At 46.9% G+C, this 19,031-nt stretch overlaps 1 protein-coding gene across 1 annotated transcript in view; it reads right to left on the bottom strand.

Annotated features, from left to right (window-relative positions):
• Window positions 1-2,350, bottom strand: part of CLVS2 (clavesin 2) — a 69,969-nt gene extending 67,619 nt beyond the window's left edge. Inside the window, exon 1 of the mRNA XM_056856688.1 lies at window positions 1,918-2,350. Coding sequence (XP_056712666.1) covers window positions 1,918-2,306 — 389 coding nt within the window. The 5' untranslated portion in view covers window positions 2,307-2,350. The remainder of the gene's footprint in view (window positions 1-1,917) is intronic.
• Between the last annotated feature and the right edge of the window lie 16,681 nt (window positions 2,351-19,031).

The raw sequence follows: 19,031 nt of genomic DNA, 5'->3' as shown, positions 1-19,031 counted from the left end.
GCTCTGCCTCTGCTCTGCACTTGTTTATAATTTAACTGTGTTTTTATTGCATCATTATAACTTGGGCTTTACTCTGTGAAAGCTCCTATTATAATAATAAATACATGGGCAGGAGTCATCAGTTCAGGCGTTTGAGATAATGTGCTTTCTTTTCAAGGTACCTATAAGAGTTCTGAACCACATGTACAGGATACATTGACCCATGGAGTCAGTACTATTTTGCCACAGTACTTAAACAGTCAGCATACATCACTTTACCCATTGTCTTCAGCTGCACCAGGAAAGGTCTTTTTCAAATGTTACCTCTGTGGCAACATTTTGCCATTGTGTACTTTTGCCCTACTGTGGTTGGTTCCCATGCTGCATTTGTAACATCTGAAGTTCTGCTTCAGGCGAGCATTTCCCACACCCACCTCAATGCACCCCAATGAAGGCAGAATACTATGTGGAGAAGCATCCATGTGATCACAGGCTGTGGGCCCACAGGCATTGCTGATACAATGTGGGAGATGACCACAGGAAAGTACCAACCAAACCACAAAAGTAACATCTGAGCTGGTTTAAAGTCATCAAATGGATTTGTAGATTGAATTTTCCACACATTTTCCCTGAGCTGACAATGCGATATCAGAATAAGTTCTGACTTGTAGAAACACAAAAAGCTACTTTCTTTAACCCATTGTGTAATCTTAGGCAACGCACAGTGCCATGCTAAGCAGAGCTGTGTGTGTGTAAAGTGTCATCAAGTCGCAACCCCTTATGGGGTTTTCAAGGCAAGAGACTAACAGAGGTGGTTTGCCAGTGCCTTCCTCTGTATAGCAACCTTGGACTTCCTTTTGGTGGTCTCCCATCCAAATACTAACCAGGACTGACCCTACTTAGCTTCTGAGATCTGACAAGATCAGGCTAGCCTGGGCCATCCAGAGCTACACCCTTCTAAATCCACTGAAATCAATGGACTTTGAAATCAACACTGCTTAGAAAACCCTGTCACAGCCCCTCTTAGTGTCCATACTTCTCCTTCCTTTGCAGATTTGGGTTAACATGTCTTATTTTATGACAAAGACTAGTACAAATGTTGGGATGCTGAAACCTCATTGGTGCAAGAAATCTCATCATAGCTGCTTTGAACATGTGGCTTTCCTACTGTAATCTCTTCTGAAGACCGCTGTCCTCTAAGTATGAGAAAAGAATACAGCATGCCCTCAAACCTTTACCTTGATGGTAAGAGCTGGGACATAGCAACTCTTCGGTAAGAGTGGGAGACAAACAAATGAGTTCTACCCAAAGTCATAATCTGTTTCACACTGTTTGTGCCATGACTGTTGTAAAGCTCCAGATGATAAATGCCAATACAAATGAACAATGCCTGGGCTCTGGCAAAGGCACTGTTGTTCTGCCCGGTAAATCAGACTTTAACGTAGACCTTCAATTGTGTGTTGGTAATCGACTTTCCTTTAAGCAGTAATTGAGACTGTTATAGAAATTAAGGAAATGTGAAGGATGCAAGGGAGAGTCTGTTGTACTGATTGTTCTATGCTACATCATTTTATGGCCTAAGAAGACCAAGTAAAGCTACAAATCTATGTATGTTCCCTACCACTGAGATGTAAATTTGGAAAGGAATTCAAGAACATCTGTCTAATCCTCCACTAGGAGACCCTTGGATTAAATTAGATTAGATGTGTCATCAGAATTACAATTTTCTACACACACAAGTGAGAAGCAGACAGGCATTTTGCTGGTAGGGAATGCAATATCATCATCATTATAATTTCATCATCAGGACCCAACAAGACTTCAGTTACTTACTTACAATGTGAAACATACAGATAGCAGTGTGGAGATAAATTTGCAGGCATATCTCAACCTACCCCAGCTTCCCACAACAGGTTAGAACTTCAAATCTGCTTTTACCTGCTTTGGTCCCAGTTGGCAGCAAAGAGCACCAGGATCTTCCTGCCATAATGGTCAAGGTTGGCCAGCCCTCCTGGGAAGCCGTCTTTTAATGCCTGCTTGATGCCTGGGTCAGTGGCTTTGAAGCTCTTGAACATATCCAAGTTCTGCTGCCGATACTCAAAATATTGGGCCAACAAGCGAAATGCTTCAAAATGGTGGAACTTTCTGGCTCGAAGGAAGCGAAGAATGAAGGCGTCATCTGTGCGGAGGAAGCCAATGTCTGGCCTGGTGATCACCATGTCCCGTACCTCCTGGATGTCCTGATGCAGGGTGTCTGGGTTCTCATTCAATTCCAGCCGGGCTTTCTCCAGGGTCTCTGGGGACAGACCTGCCTGCAAATGAGTCATTGTGCCAGTGTGTCCAATGTCGCTTCCTCCACTTCTCTTAGAAGCAAGAAAGGATATAAGCCCCAAATGTACCACAATCTCTGGTGTGCCGATCCTTTCTTTTTAAAGGGATCCTTCTCTTTCCATAATTCAGTGAGTTCAGTGCTCCTTTGCCTTACAGCATGAATCTCTCCAGTAAAATTGCTTGATGCCTTTTGATCTCAAGAACACCTTCAATTCTTGCTTGCACTTGCCATGACAAATGTTCACTTGGATCCATGCGCAGTTACCCCCGCCCCCAAGCTTCTGTTTCTCCCCCCCCCAAAAAAAAATTGCTCCCCCTTCCAGCACTCCTCAATGGCTCGAAGCTGCAGTAAAACTAGAGCCAGCGTATAAATGCACCCAACTGCTATCCTTCTGCTGCAATTGTCTGCTGATTGACAGGTAAAGGCTCTGCAGGGCCCCGAATAGATGGTAGTCTTATAATCCCCTCCAGCAATGAGATTCCCACCTGCCCCATTAAGTAGGCATTTTAGCTGGGTAATCAAACGCTTTGATCAGCAGGTGCCATGAAGCCCCACCAAGGCAGAGAGCTAAGGCCCCACCGCCCAACTGGGACTCTCCCTTAGATCGGGGCCGATGCTGATCGGTAGCGGCTTTAATTTGGATCTTTCATATCTCCCCCACCGCTCTCCGGTAAAGCAGTGATCTCACCCTACTGCAACAGCTAGAGGGGAGAGAGATCAGTAAATGAAAGGGTAGCTCAAAGCCCAAGGGGCTTTTTGGAAGTCAATGCATGCCAGGGTTCAAGAAGCATGCACTGACGTTTGGAAGTCAATGCATGCCAGGGTTCAAGAAGCATGCAGCGGGGTTGCTTTTTATTATTATTATTTATTTATTTATTTATTTATTGGGGGGGGGGATCTGGCTGACAGCCTTCCCTTTCAGCCCATGGACCTCGGGTCGGATCGCCCCTCCGCCCCTCCTACCAGGGATCTCAGCGCCGACCAGCCAGCCCGTCGCCGGTCCCTCCCGTCTTCTCCCACCTGCTTCTCTCCCCCGCTCCGAGGGAAGGGGGGCTTCAGCCGTTCTGCAGACGCCCACCCCCGCAATCCGCCAGAAGGAAAAGCATCCGGGGTGGGTGGGTCGGTGGGAGAGGAGGAGAACCCAGTCGATCCTACCAGCCGAGCGGGCGAGAGGCGCCCCAGGCAATGCGGCACCTCCCCGCATCCATCCAGCGCCGCCGCCTTTGTGCTGCCGCCCCAGCAGCCGCCGACTTGTGCCGCCGATGCTCCGCCGGCTGCTTCCAGCAGGTTGACGTCAATCAAGCAGATCAAAGCTCCCCCGCCCATTGTGAGGACCCGGCGCCGGCTCCTCCTCCCCCCCCTTTTGATTTGGGGAGGGGGGGAGCCGAAGGAAGGGCGCGGGAGGGGAGCAGGAGGGACGATCTTCCCAGGATGGCCCCCGCCATCCCTTTGCCTCCCTCGGCCCCTGCTTCTCCACCAGCAGAGGACTTGCGTGTGTGTGTGTGTGTGTGTGTGTGTGTGTGTGTGTGTGTGTGTGTGTGTGTGTGTGTGTGTGTGAAGTGCCGTCAAGTCGCTTCCGACTCACGGCGACCCCATGAATGAAAGTCCTCCCAAATGTCCTCTCTTGGACAGCCTTGCTCAGATCTGGCAAATTGAAGGCTCCTGTGGCTTCCTTTATTGAGTCCATCCATCTCTTGTTGGGTCTTCCTCTTGGCGGGCGAAAACGCACGGTCGCTTGAGCCTCCTTTCATCCCTGTTTCAGCCAGGATCCAGCCAGGATCGAACCAGGCGTTTCAGCGAATGCGAGTTCGATCCTGGCTAAAACAGGGATGAAAGGGAAAGGTCCCCTGTACCCGGCGCCGGCTCCTCCCCCCCTTCTGATTTGGGGAGGGGGGGAGCAGGAGGGACGATCTTCCCAGGATGGCCCCCGGCATCCCTTTGCCTCCCTCGGCCCCTGCTTCTCCACCAGCAGAGGACTTGTGTGTGTGTGTGTGTGTGTGTGTTAAGTGCTGTCAAGTCGCTTCCGACCCCAGGAATGAAAGTCCTCCCAAATGTCCTCTCTTGGACAGCCTTGCTCAGACCTTGCAAATTGAAGGCTGCTGTGGCTTCCTTTATTGAGTCCATCCATCTCTTGTTGGGTCTTCCTCTTGGCGGGCGAAAACGCACGGTCGCTTGAGCCTCCTTTCATCCCTGTTTCAGCCAGGATCGAACGCGTGCGTTGCGCCGAATGTGCGTTCGATCCTGGCTAAAACAGGGATGAAAGGAGGATAAAGCGACCGTGCCTTTTCGCCCTTGGATGTTCACCATTAAGCCGGCGACAAAAGCCCTCTAAGGGCGAAAACGCACGGTCGCTTTAGCCTCCTTTCTTCCCTGTTCCAGCTAGGATTCAGCCAGGATCGAACGCACGGATGTGCGTTCGACCCTGGCTGAATCCTGGCTGGAACAGGGAAGAAAGGAGGCTAAAGCGACCGTGCGTTTTCGCCCTAAAACCCCCAGCGTGGCCTTCCCCGCCCTCTGCGCGGCCTTCCTTCCTACGCTTTTGTGGGTGTGTGTGGGTGTGTAAGTGGGTGGGTGGGTGTGCAGTGGTGGGCTGGCCAGGGTGTCCGCTTGCCCGATGGCAAGTGGGCCCCGATGAAGTGGGGCCCCCTTAAACATTAATCCGTTAAAAATGTTAATGACCTTTTAGGAGTTTGAAAATATAATAGGAGTTCCGGTGCTGTTACTGTAGGCAACTAAAGTTTTAATTGCACCTTTTCCCCACTTATGTATTTTTTTGAAAAATGTATTTGTGTCTTATAAAAATTAAAAATAAGGAGCCCCGTGGCGCAGAGTGGTAAAGCTGCAGTACTGCAGTCAAAAGCTCTGCTCACGACCTGAGTTCGATCCCAACGGAAGTTGGTTTCAGGTAGCCGGCTCAAGGTTGACTCAGCCTTCCATCCTTCCGAGGTCGGTAAAATGAGTACCCAGCTCGCTGGGGGTAAAGGGAAGATGACTGGGGAAGGCACTGGCAAACCACCCTGCGAACAAAGTCTGCCTAGAAAACGTCGGGATGTGACATCGCCCCATGGGTCAGGAATGACCCGGTGCTTGCACCTTTACCTTAAAAATTATAGACTTATAGTTGTAGGTCTTTGTCTCCTGGCAAACAATATTTTTAGACCCTGTCCGCCACTGTGTGTGTGTGTGTGTGCATGCGCAAAGATCCCCAAACTGCTGTAGGAATGAGTTGCTGTTGGTTTTCATGGGTGCCTGAGGTCTGGCTGGCTGAAGAGGCAACCCATCTGGGACAGGAAAGGCATCATGGCTTGGAGCTTCACTCTCACTTCAGCACATCAGTGGGAGGGCCCGTGTCAGCCACTGTAGTCCTTCACTGGGGGGAAAGGAGTCCCATGTATGTCTAAAGAGAATCCGAAATAATAAAATAACTCCCAGGAGGATGTAATAGACAAGATCGTGAATAAATCAATCCTAAAAAGTGTGGGCTCACAAGAGATGAAGGGGCTCTGCTCTTCATTCCCTGCTTCATTTTCACTGTACTAATTTCTTGGCAGAAACAGAGACCTTTACACTGGCACACACCAATTTGGCTAGCGCACCATCACATCAAACACATGATGCAATCACATGTTCTCAAAGTCATAATGCCCATCAACACAAGTGAAAGATAGGAATCAGTAGGATTGGGTGCTTTTTAAATAGCCTGCAATCGTTCCCACTGGGTTGCACAGAAAACCCTGAAATCAAAAGCAAGCAGTAACTTTGCCTGACTATAATGCTATGAGCAGGGTTGGGTCTCATTTGCACCTATGCAGTTCTAGGAGACAAAATAATTCACCTTCTTTCCTCCCCTCTAAACAAAATGGGAATAATCATGAACAGGGGCAAGCTCAGCCCTTACCCCTGAGTGTAGCTTTACTTTCTCCCATGTAAGTGGATGTGTCTGCCTTTCACATCATCCTTTTTTTGTGTGCCGTCAAGTCACAGCTGACTTATGGCAACCCCACAGGGTTTTCAAGGCAAGAGACATTTGGAGGTGCTTTGCCATTGCCTGCTTCCGCATCACGACCCGGGTATTCCTTGGAGGTCTCCCATCCAAATACTTGCCAGTGTCGAGGCTGAGAGTGTGTGACTGCCCCAAGGTCACCCAGCAAGCTTCCACGGTGCGAGAGGTCATTCAAACCTGGGTTTCCCGTATTCTAGTCTGACACCTTAACCACTTCACCACACTGGCTCTCTCACATCATCATAGTAGACAGAGTCAAAACCTGCCCATTCCCGACCTCTGCCTGAGACCCTGGAGAGCAGCTGCCAGTCTGAGTAGACAATACTGGCCTTGATGGACTGATGGTCTGATTCAGGATAAGGCAACTGACATGGGATGTCCCAGTCTTCACTGAGAAGAAAACCACCAGACCACAATATATCCTTGTATGTAATGGACACGGTCTACTCCAGAGGATCTTTTTAGTATACAGATCCTCTACGCCACCAATTATAATGGGTATGTTGCTAGTTAATTCCAAAATATAGAGAAGCTATTCCATTGTAGTGTGTAGTGACTCTTAAAGGGTGTGTGTGCAGCTTTTCAAGGGAATTGTAGTCACATACTACTGTGGCCAACCCACAACCACCCTCAGTATGCATTTTGATGGTGTTGCCAAACAACAATGGCCAAAAAGAGAGTCACCATTTTCACCATCCAGTTCTCATCTTATACAAGTAAATCACTACTATATCTTTGTGATACATAATGATGCTTTGACTTGTTACCAGAGTAACAAGGTTGTCTAGCTAATCTTTATAAGATGTTTAATACATTTTGCAGCCTGGATGCACACATTTGTTTTATGTCAAAGGAAGTTGTCTCCAGTAAACATCCTTATATGTTCCCAAATGCCACTAGATTTCTGTGACCTTTACTTGTACATTTGCAGTGTAATTCAGATATATGGCTTTCTGTCATTTCTCCATCTGATGACCAAGAAAACCATTTCAGGATATTTAGCCCTGCCCTTTGCACTGTGAAGCCATGAATATGGAGTCTCAGCATTTGATGTAAATTCTCATATTATAAAGGAATTATAAAGGACAAAATATGGAAAGTTTAATTTCCTTCCTCTAATCAAGATGTTGAAGCTCTTTCGGATACATTATGTGTAATTATAAAAGAACTAGCTAGAATAAGTTATTGAGAAGTCAGACAATAAGACAAACTACAGTACAAAAGCACTGTAAACGTTCCTTAGAGCGCCGATTTTGCACAACTGGTAAGACAGTCTCCTTTTATAGCAGGCATACAGGTGTTTCCCAGCATGAATTGTTATTTGCAAGGGCATTTCTGCAGAAGAAACATGTTTTGGAAAATTCAGGACTTGATTTCCCCAGGCTAATTCTCTTATATTGTCAAATGTTGCTTTTTTATTCTGAGCATCAAGAGCTAGTTGGTTCTGCCTAGTTTGGATTGGTACAGTTTCTCTGGCAGTGTTTTCCCTAAGTACTACCACACTGAGGGCATCACTTTACCCATAGCAGTGCTTCTAGGACATACGGCTTCCTTTTATTGATGTTTTGTTTCATAGGTTTCTAGTTCAACTTCTTTTTGGAGTCAGGAAAATTATTATTTTTTAATTACTTTGGTTTTACATTCTTAAAATAAGTTGCACGTATTTAGAGACTTAAGAATGGCATATTAGTTTGTCACTATGGGCACGTTTGTGCAGCAAGGTTATAGAGGGAAATAACAGTCCTGTGACACCGCAAAGACTTTGAATCTGATATATTTATTTACTAACTTAATTTATACCATGCTTTTCTCCCCCATGGGGACCCAAAGTGGCCTACATCATCCGTCTCTGTGGCATTTTATTCTTACAACAGCTCGATGAGGGAGGTCAGGCTCTTTATTTTTTTATATAATTACAAAATTTATATCCTCCTTTCTCCCCTCACAAGGGCCACCAAGATGGCTAACAAATAAAACATACATAGTAAAATCACATTTTAAAACCATTTAAAACCAAACCCCAATACACACAAAAAACATCATTAAAACAACTAAAAACAGAGCTAAATACATACATAAACAAAGAAACAACAATTCAAATATTGCGAAGGAAGGAAGGAAGGAAGGAAGGAAGGAAGGAAGGAAGGAAGGAAGGAAGGAAGGAAGGAAGGAAGGAAGGAAGGAAGGAAGGAAGGAAGGAAGGAGAAGAAGAAGAATAGTTGATATTTTATATGCCAACTTTCTCTACCACTTAAGGGAGACTCAAACCGTCTTACAATCACCTTCCCTTCCCCTCCCCACAACAGACACCCTGTGAGGTAGGTGAGGCTGAGAGAGCTCTAACAGAGCTGTAACTTGCCCATGGTCACCCAGCAGGCTTCGTGTGTAGGAGTGGGGAAACAAATCCAGTTCACCAGAATAGCCTCTGACGCTCATGTGGAAGAGTGGGGAATCAAACCCGGTTCTCCAGATTAGAGTCGGCCGCTCATGTGGAGGAGTGGGGAATCAAATCCAGTTCTCCAGATCAGAGTCTACCGCTCCAAACCACTGCTCTTAACCACTACACCACACTGGAGGGAGGGATCACTGAGGAAATGACAAAAGAAACAAAACAAGTCTTAACCGGCTGGCAGAAGATGACAACAGAAGGGGGCAGACTAATGTCCCTGGGGAGAGAGTTCCGGAGTTTTGGTGCCGTGGTTGAGAAGGCCCTCACCTGGGTTGCCACCCACCAAATCTCAGAAGGAGGGGCACCTGAAACACAGAATATGACCACAGTGGTTGGGTGGGTTCATAGGGGAGTAGGTGGTCCTTCAGGTATACTGGTCCCAAACCATATAGGGCTTTGAAGGTCAAGAAACCTTGAAATATGCCACTAAGCAAATTGGGAGTCAGTGTAGATGAGCCAAGACTGGAGTGATATGATCCCTACGACCCACTCCAGCCAACATCCTGGCTGTAGCATTCTGTACTAACTGAAGTTTCCGAATACTTCTCAAGGGCTGCCCAACATAAAATGCATTGCAGTAATCTAATCTAGATGTAATCAGGGCATGCACCACAGTGATTCCCAGGAAAGGCCTCAGCTGGCTAACCAGTCAAATCTGTTAAAAGGCATTCTTGACCACAGCTGCCACCTGCTTATCCAGCAGTAGGATTGAGTCTAAGAGCAGCACCTGACTACGGATCTCTTCCTTCAAGGGGAATGCAACGCCATCCAAAAAAGGTGACACCTTAAATCCTGGGTCAGACCTTCCACCCACCAGTAGCACTCCCGTCCTGTTGGGATTAAGCTTCTGTTTATTAGCCCACATTTATTTGTTTGGTTTTTTGTTTGCTTGTTTTTTAAAAAACATTTATATTCCACCTTTCCTCTTGGTTCAAGGCAGCTCACAATAATAATTAAAATATCTCAGCTAAACCAAAGATAAATAACAAGCCCCACATGCTTTCCCCTTAAAAGATCCTTGCTGATCAAACCCTCTAGTGAGCTCTAGTCCCGTGATAATCCCATAAACAGACTCAGCAGGCAGGGAATCCAACGAAAGCTGATATATTAGGAAATATCAACTGGTAACAGAAGCCAAGAATCAAGAGGATACTAGTGAGGATCAATTGTACAGTGCATGGCATAAATAGAAAATCAACAAACAGATAGCCCAGGGTACCATGGTAACCCCCCTCCCAAGAGTGGCTTCCAGAGGTTCCCACGAAGGGAGTCAAAACACTTAGGAAAAGGAATAACACATTGGCCTTGGCTGACATCTGGCTCACCCACAACATACCATTCTCAGGCTATGCCTGACATTCTGCCCCCCCCCCCAAAGGCCCCCTTCACCCCCCAGAAGCAGGTTTCTGTGGTTAGGTGGCGTGGAATTCTCGAACCAGCTGGGGGGCGGAGACATCGTTAGGACACACCCATTCATTCTGAGCAGGACTGAAATGTTTCCAACGAACCAAGTATTGAAGGGTACCACGGTGGATACGGGAGTCCAGGATTTTAGTTACTTCAAAATGCTTTCCCCCCCCCCCCACCATTTCAGGCACCTCAGGAGGTGGCTCGGGGTGCCACTGAGGGGAGGCAACGTGTCGTTTGAGGAGACTGATGTGGAACACCGGGTGAACTCTCCGCAGGGATTTGGGCAGGGAGAGTTCCACTGTCACTGCATTGATAATCCTGGAAATGGGAAAGGGACCCACATATTTGGCACTGAGCTTTCCGCACGAACGGGTGGATCGTAGGTTCTTGGTGGATAGATATACCAGATCTCCCACCTTGCAATCCCACCCCGGAGATCGGTGTTTGTCAGCCTGAGCCTTGTATTTACGTTTGGCTCGTTCCAGATTTTTAATCAGCCATGGCCAGGTCGTTTGAATTGTATGAGACCATTCGGCTATATCAGCGCCACCCTCCTCCCCTGAAACATCAATATAGCCAATGGGACCAAACTCCTTACCATACACAACTTGAAAAGGGCTGAGCCCTGTAGACTGGTGCACAGCATTATTGTAAGCATATTTGGCAAAAGGTAGTAGGTCCACCCAATCATCCTGATGGTAATTGACATAACAGCGTAAATAACATCTTAAGACAGCATTTACCCGCTCGGTTTGACCATCCGTTTGGGGATGGAAAGCACTTGATAGTCCCTGCTCTACCCCCACCAATTTCAAAAAGGCTTTCCAAAACTTAGCCAAAAAGGTACCCTCGCGGTCGCTCAGCACCTTGCGCGGGAACGAATGATATTTGAAAACATGTGACACAAAGAGGCGGACCAACCGTGGGGCGGAGGGAATACCTGCGCAAGGTATGAGATGGAGTTGTTTTGAAAATAGATCCGTGACCACCCAAAGTACAGTCTTCCCCCTGCTGAGGGGGAGATCAGTCATGAAATCCATTGCAATTACTTCCCAAGGACCTGGGGGGTGGGTTTCTAAGGGCTGCAAAAGAGCAGATTTCCTTGGGAACGCTTAGCGGAAGCACAAATTGGACAACTGCAGATGAAAGAGTCGACGTCCGAACGCATGCCCTACCACTAAAACTGTCTACGCAATAAATGCAATGTTTTGATAAATCCGAAATGCCCCGCGGTTTTAGCTCCATGGACCAGGCCCAACACCTCCCTGCGTAAGCCTTTTGATACATACAGTTTAGCATCCTTGTACCAAAACTCCCCGTGCTTGGTTAACTGAGGCGGGAGGGTCTGGGAAGAAAGTTCTGTTTGATAGTTTTGTAGAAGGGCTTCCCTGAAGGATTCCGATAACCCCTCCACTCCCCGCACCTCGGGAGCAGCGCCCCTAGATTTCTCGGGTGCAGGCGGAGGGGGCAGAGCAGGTGGCTCGGCTGGGCGCTGCTCAGCAGGCTTCCCTGGCGCTGATGGAGGGAGTGGAGTGGGCGGCTCGGCCGAACTCTGCACTTCCTCCTCCGCGGAAGGTGGTTGCTGTAGGGCTTGGGTTTGAGAACGAGTTTGTACTGCCAGGGTGGGTAGCAGCCCCCGTTGAGCTGGGGTGAAAAGGGATTCAGTGGGCTACTTGAGTTTACTTGGGTATTGGGGAAGCCTGGATAGAGCATCCGCCAGTAGGTTTTGCTTCCAAGGAACATGTTTCAGCACAAAACGGAATTTGGAAAAGAAATCCGCCTACTGCACCTGTGGGCAGGGGAATTCAGCTGTTTTTTGGTTCAGGATGAACCAAATTGACAGCCCTAACTGGCTGAGCTCCAACCCGAGCAAGTGAAGATCCTGGCGAACCCTCCAGGGCTCCAGCCAAGGAAAAGGATAAGATATGAGTCTAGTATCCTAATGTGAGCTCTAGTCCTGTGATAATCCCACAAACAGACTCAGCAGGCAGGGAATCCTACGAAAACTGATTTATTAGGAAAGATCAACTGGTAACAGAAGCCAAGAATCAAGAGGATACTAGTGAGGATCAATTGTACAGTGCATGGCATAAATAGAAAATCAACAAACAGATAGCCCAGGGTACCATGGTAACCCCTCTCCCAAGAGCGGCTTCCAGAGGTTCCCACGAAGGGAGTCAAAACACTTAGGAAAAGGAATAACACATTGGCCTTGGCTGCCATCTGGCTCACCCACAACATAGCATTCTCAGGCTATGCCTGACACTCAAATGCCCCAGCAAACTGACAGGCTTTGCAGCATCTTCTGAATATCTCCAAGGAGCATACCAGAGAATTTCAGAGGAAAATCCATTTGTGTTTTATAGGTTATGGCAAAGCTTTGGACTGTGTGGATCATGAAAAGCTATGGGTGGTTTTTAAAGAAATTGGTGTTTTGATGTGCCACCTGTACTCTGGACAAGAGGCTACTGTTAGGACAGATTATGGGGAAACAAAATGTTTTAAATTGGCAAAGCTATCAGACAAAGATATATTTATCTCCCTATTTGTTCATTCTATATGCAGAATATATCATATGGAAAGCTGGATTTGATTTTGATGAAGGTGGTGTGAAAATTGGTGGAAGAAATATTAACAATTTGAGATATGCAGATGACACCGCGTTACTGGCAGAAAATAGTGAGACTTGAAACAAGTATTGGTGGAGGTGCCACAGCAGGATTACAGTTGAACATCAAGAAGACAAAAGTAATGACTACTGAGGAATTAAACAACTTTAAGGTTGACAATGAAGAAATTGAAATTGTTAAATAATTTCTATTCCTTGGCTCCATCATCAACCAAAAGGGAGACTGCAACCAAGAAATCCAAAACAGATTGAGACTTGAAGGAACTAGAAAAGATCCTTAACTGTAAGGAAGTGGTGCTGAAGACCAAGACCAAGATAATTAATACTATGATATTCCTCATTACTATGTATAGGTGTGAAAGTAGAAAAAGAAGAAAGCCGATCAGAAGGAAATTGATTCAACTGAAATGTGGTGTTGGAGAAGTAGGGCTGTCAAAAAAAAAAATTCGGTACAGTTCGGATTCGGCCGAATTTGACCCTTGTGGGTTCGGTACGTGCCGAAGTCCGAACTCCCCCGCTTCGGATCCCCGGTAATTCGGGGGGATCCGGAGTTCGGGGGAAAATTCGGCCCCAGCGCGCCTTCAGAGGGATTCCCTGAAGGCGGGCGGGGGCTCTTTAAACTGATCTGAGCCTCCCAGCTGGCATTTTTCTATCTTTTACTTTTACTGGTTTTGTTAGGGCCCCATAGTTGGGGCCCTTTTGAGGTAGGGATCATGTAATCAAAGCCAACTTGATCTGACCAAACCTTCCAACCACACAACCATCTATCCATCACTATTCAGTGGATTAATTTGGATAAAGAATAATGGTTGTTTATCCCTCTGGGATATACCCTCCGACTAAAAACCGACCACTTCTGCAGCTACTCGTTGGCCTTTTGAAGAAGACTCCTCACCCATGTGGATGAGGAATCTCCTTCACAAGAGCTGCCTTTGTCATGACTTTGGCTGGCTCTGATATCAACCCCCCCCCCGAAAACTTGTTCTCAAACTGAAGGTTGTCCCGAGTAGAGGCTTTGTTTCTCCGCACCGTGACCATCTCTTGAAATCAGTTTTTTGATGACAACAATAAAGGACTGTTCACAGGATGTCATTTACCACCAAAAGAAATGAGGGGAAGGGAAGGTGATTGTAAGCCGGTTTGATTTTGCCTTAAGTGGTAGAGAAAGTTGGCATATAAATACCAACTCTTCTTCTTCTTCTTCTTAAAAGGTTAATTTACTTGTAAAGTCATCTAATAGATAGAGAGGGGTTGATGTTGCCTAGTAACTAAGTTTCTTCTAGTTTTTGTTTTGCTTGTTCCTTCCCTTTGGTTCTTGTTGCATCTGCTGCAGACCAGGAGAGAAGTCTGCTCTGTACCTATTTGTTTATCTGTTCTGTGTGCTTCAAAGTTAAGTAAAGATTTCACTTCTTGAAAGAGTCTTCAGCCTGCACTCAAAATTACTTGCAAAACTGCAACATCTGTAAGTAATCTCACATCCTGAGATGGCACTCTTAGGGTTGCCAACTCTGGTTGGGCAATTTCTGGAGTAGAGCCTGGGGAGGGTGGGGTTTGGGGAGGGCAGGGGCCTCAGCTGAGTATAGGGCCGTAGAGTCCACCCTCCAAAGCAGCCATTTTCTCCAGGAGAACTGAATTCTGTTGTCTGGAGACAAGTTGTAATTCCGGGGGATCTCCAGGCCCCACCTGGAGATTGACAACTCTATGGTCCAGGCACATCCAGGTCAAAGGTCCATTCCTCCAACTCTTCCATGTGAAGTTGCTTTGTCCCACCAAAATTCAGGTTTTAAATTTAAATATCTCACCTCAAATCACTCCCCCACCTTTTTCTCCCACCTCACATCAATTGTGGATTCCTGTATGCATGTGTTCTGCATGTTATACTAACCCTTTGATTCTAAATATTTGCTAGCATAACTGGCTGCTATCAAGTAATGTTCTTAAAATATTTCAGAATCCTCTAGTTTTTTCTCAGTGTTAAAGAGAAAAATCCAATCTGAAGATCCACAGGACTACTCCAGCCAACAGCAGCCCCATCTCTCTCTCAATCCCCAACCAGCCTCGAAACTTTAGTGTCTTTACAAATTACAATCACCTTCTCCTAGACTGTGGTATACTATAGAGTCTCTATGGTATACCACAGGAGAAAAGGAAGTCCTAAAGCATCTGACCTCTGATCACTCTAGGGTCTTTTATGCATGAGTTGGATCTCGCTGCTTGGACCTGGGTTCATTGCACATTAAAGTAACCCGGGCTGGGGGAAACTGTATGCATTGGCTTGAATGATCAGGGACGAAACCGTGTGCTAATCAAACCATGAATACAGAAAAACACTCTCCCAAGCTCAAATAAAGTCTCACCCCTTTAAATGCTGCTCTGTAATTGGCTTACTTCGCAGTGCTCCCCATGAGAGAAGATTTCCTTCCCCCCAAACCCAATTGCCAAATAAAAAAGCATTTTAAGAACAAAAAACGGAGCTACCTGAAAGAAGGGGTGGGGAGAAATCCAAGCCTCGTTTAAAAAAAGCCTTTATTTTGCTCAGAAAGAGCTCCAAGGTAGCAGGAAGCACTTGAATCCCCGCCTCTTTATACACTGCGTTGTGATTGACTGTGAGAAAAGCCAATCTTCTGTGTTTCCCCTGCATGCTGCTTTGAGGAGGGGGTTGGAAAAGGGTGGGGCATGATGGCGTGGGGAAGTTCAACCCAAAAACGGAGTATGCACGCTCTGTGACTCTGGAATGAGCCAGGAAAAACAGTTTAATTCAGGCCAGAAGAGGAATGGGAAAGGCCGGATTTGTTTTGCGTTGAAACAGTGTTGAGCTTCCAAGGAATGACATATCGTGCATACTGAAAAATTTGATCCTGGCTGAAACGGGGAATAAAGGAGGTTAAAGCGACCATGCATAAAACACCTAGGATGTCTGTTTCTCCTAGACTCTATGATATACCATACAGTTTGCCCTTCCAAGCTACCGTTTCCTCCAAGGGAACTGATCTCTGCAGTCTGGAAATCAATTGTAATTCTGGGAAAACTTCAGTACCTATGTTTGGGTTGGCATTCCTAGAGGAGAAGGGGCTTCAGCACACACACACCCCACATCATTTTCCTGACTGAAACAGTTCTGAGGAGCACTGTTCAGCCTGTTGGAGAAAATCATGAGCATACGCCCAGGTGCAATCTGTACACTCTCTAATATGTGAATCAGCCCACAGCAGTCTCCAACTGTACAGCGTAGACCTCCCCATAACAGATGTAGGGAACCCTACTTTCTACATCTCCAAAGCAAATAAGGGATTTCTAGGCAATTTATACTCTCTGAGTGAGGCTTTGTATGTGGAGGCTGGTGGTGGTGGGAAGTACCAGCTTGTTATGTGCCATTTCTTCGAACAATTATGATAAACACAAGTGGGGGTCAGCAACATTTGCGAGGAGGGGGAAAGGAATGCCATCTCCCTCTTGCGTGGGGAGGGGGGGATTCCCTCCCACCCTGGGCAGGCCCAGCTCTCTGTGGTGGTGGCAGTGGCCATCCCTGGAGTGGCCTGAAGCTGCAGACAACACTATTTTAAAAATCGGGGGGGGGATTAAACACCCTCGGTGTTTTTTTATTTCAGATTTTTCTGCAGACCTAGGGGGTCTCCTAAGTTTGCAGAAAAACCGCCTGGGGTGAGTGTTTCCCCTATCTCTGGATGTAAGAATCTGCCAGGCAGGGGGCACACATATTTTAAATCTTATTCATACTACAATAGTTAGTTACTTAATCTTGGAATTAGCAAATTTGGCTCCTTAGCAATGATTGGAACATCTCTCTGTCAGATAGGCTCTCTGCCGGCCCCGGATATGAAACAAGATGGTTCCCCTCACAAACAAAATGGAGGGTTTTTTGCACTCCGTTCCCCCCCCCCCGTTTGCACCTGGTCTCCTGCCCAAGATCTGCACCTCAATGGAGACCCACCCAAGTAATCGCTGATCGGATACCGGGTTCCGCAAGACAATACCGGGAGCCCAGAAAGATCAGCCAGTTAACGCACGCGTTTATTTCCTGTATGCGTCATCGTAAGTCTTTACCGGTAGTTAACTTCTGTATTGTTTCTTTGTTTCTCTAACCTAATCAGCCCCATTGTATTTACCCTATATATGTACTGATATTTCCCCATGTCTGTATTCTAGCCTTAAGTTTCTATGATCTGCTGAACTCGCTGACTTTCTGAAATAAAACTTGTAACTCGCTGCACCGTCTGGAGAGAAGTCTTTATTACCAGGAACGCAACCTGTTGCTGAGACCTGACACTCTCCAAGTAAGAACATAAGAAAGGCCCTGCTGGATCAGACCAAGGCCCATCAAGTCCAGCAGTCTGTTCACACAGTGGCCAACCAGGTGCCTCTAGGAAGCCCTCAAGCAAGACAACTGCAGAAGCATTATCCTGCCTGTGTTCCACAGCACCTAATATAATAGGCATGCTCCTCTGACTTAACCCAATTCCATTGTGGTGGCATATATACTTCACCTGTATATTACAGCATTGAATTTCCTCTGGTAGTTGTTTTTTTTCTGACGGTCCCATTGTTTAAGTAATGGCTACAATTTTACTCCATGAGTAAATCTATGGTATTGCCAACATTGTTCCAAGCAACATGTACTTTCTGTTTTGTGGGACTCTGAGACAGAAGCTCAATATCTACTTTTGTTAGACCTCAGTTCCTCTCACCTGTTATTTCAGAGAGAACAATATTGTTGACATTTCTCATCTCTTCTTGTGACTATAAGGTTTCATTTCCCTTTTAGCCTCTGGGATACCGTTGATCCAATTCCAGTTCTCTGCAACAGCAGATTTAACATTCCATTTTAGAAACAATTTCTGGAAGTTCATATATAACACTATGCTCATATAGCACTTAAATTTCAATAAAGCTATATTTTTGCAATATGAGACAGGAAATTTGAAATTTTTTAGCATACTTTCAGCCCATTCCTGAGCTGGGAGGGTGAAAGTCCTCAGGAGGCGCGCAAGGGCCCGTGCCGGCGTCCAGGCTGCTTGCACTGGCGCTCGTGCCACTTGCATCAGCAAGAGTGGCACGGATGCCGGCGTTGGGGCACTCACGCTGGCATGGACTCCCGCCAGCATCCTGACATGTGCCATTGTCCCAAGGGGCATTCCAGGGGCATTGTGGAGGCAGAGCCGCCTTTAGATAGCTTCCTAACCCCCCTTCAGGCTGGGAACACCCCCTTTGCCCTCATTTGGAGTTACACCACCTTTTTAGGGGGCATAGCCTCATGGACTGCTATGGAGCGGTTCCAGAGGGCACACAGGTAAGGGCAAAGTGCCGGCTTCAGTGTGTGTGTGGGAATCCTCCTTTGGAGGTGGCATGGGTGCACTGCCTCCAGCCACCAGCTCAGCCCTTCCCCACAGGAATGGGCTGTCAGTTATGGTAAAGGCACATGTCAGCTCTGGACTCACCAGATAATTCCCACAAAACGACTTCTAGGCAGGCCTTCCATAGAAAGGTGATTTATTAGAAAATATACAGCAAGTTACAGAAACCAACTTGAGAATTGGCAAGGACACTAATGGGGGAAACACTAAGGGTACATGAGATATAAAGGTGAAAGTGAACTTCCTGGACAACTACTGGTTGCTACGGCAACCCATAAGATAGCCCTTGTTCCCAGGGAAAAGTGAGACAAAATAAAACCAGAGTTGAACAACAGTTCGACCTTGAAGCACCACCTGGCACCACCGTCGGATACCAGGCCGATGCCCAACAGCACATCTTTCTGCATAGGAAGGAAATTGTATTCACTTGTGCATTCAGGGATTTAGGGCCTTGCATGATGACTTAATCACTCACTTATGATCTTTCACTGCTCGTCGCTGGTTCCAAGGGGTCATAAGGACTTCTTGAACTGTCCCAGATCTCCAGTCAGCACAACTGTGCCAATCACTGAAAAGTAATAAGGAGATAACAAGAACTTTTCAATGTGTATGTGCCACCCCGGAAGAGGCCAGGACGGGCATGAACCCCCACTGGACCCCTGGACCCCAAGACAACAACTCACCTGACTGGCGTGGGTTGGGAAGGAGGGAGGACGCAGGGCGAGAAACGGGGCCACTGCGTGGGATAGCAAACGCTGGAAGAAACAGGGCATACAATGAGCGGACGCTCGGCAGCCAGGGGAGGGGCGAGACAGAGGCGAAGCCCGGGGTGGGGTCAGCCAGGCCACCTGTGAGTCAAG

This window comes from Euleptes europaea, chromosome 10 (assembly GCF_029931775.1).
Source record: "Euleptes europaea isolate rEulEur1 chromosome 10, rEulEur1.hap1, whole genome shotgun sequence".
Lineage (NCBI taxonomy): Eukaryota > Metazoa > Chordata > Lepidosauria > Squamata > Sphaerodactylidae > Euleptes > Euleptes europaea.
The sequence above is the reverse complement of the archived record's forward strand: the minus strand, read 5'-3'. Positions and strand labels throughout refer to the sequence as shown.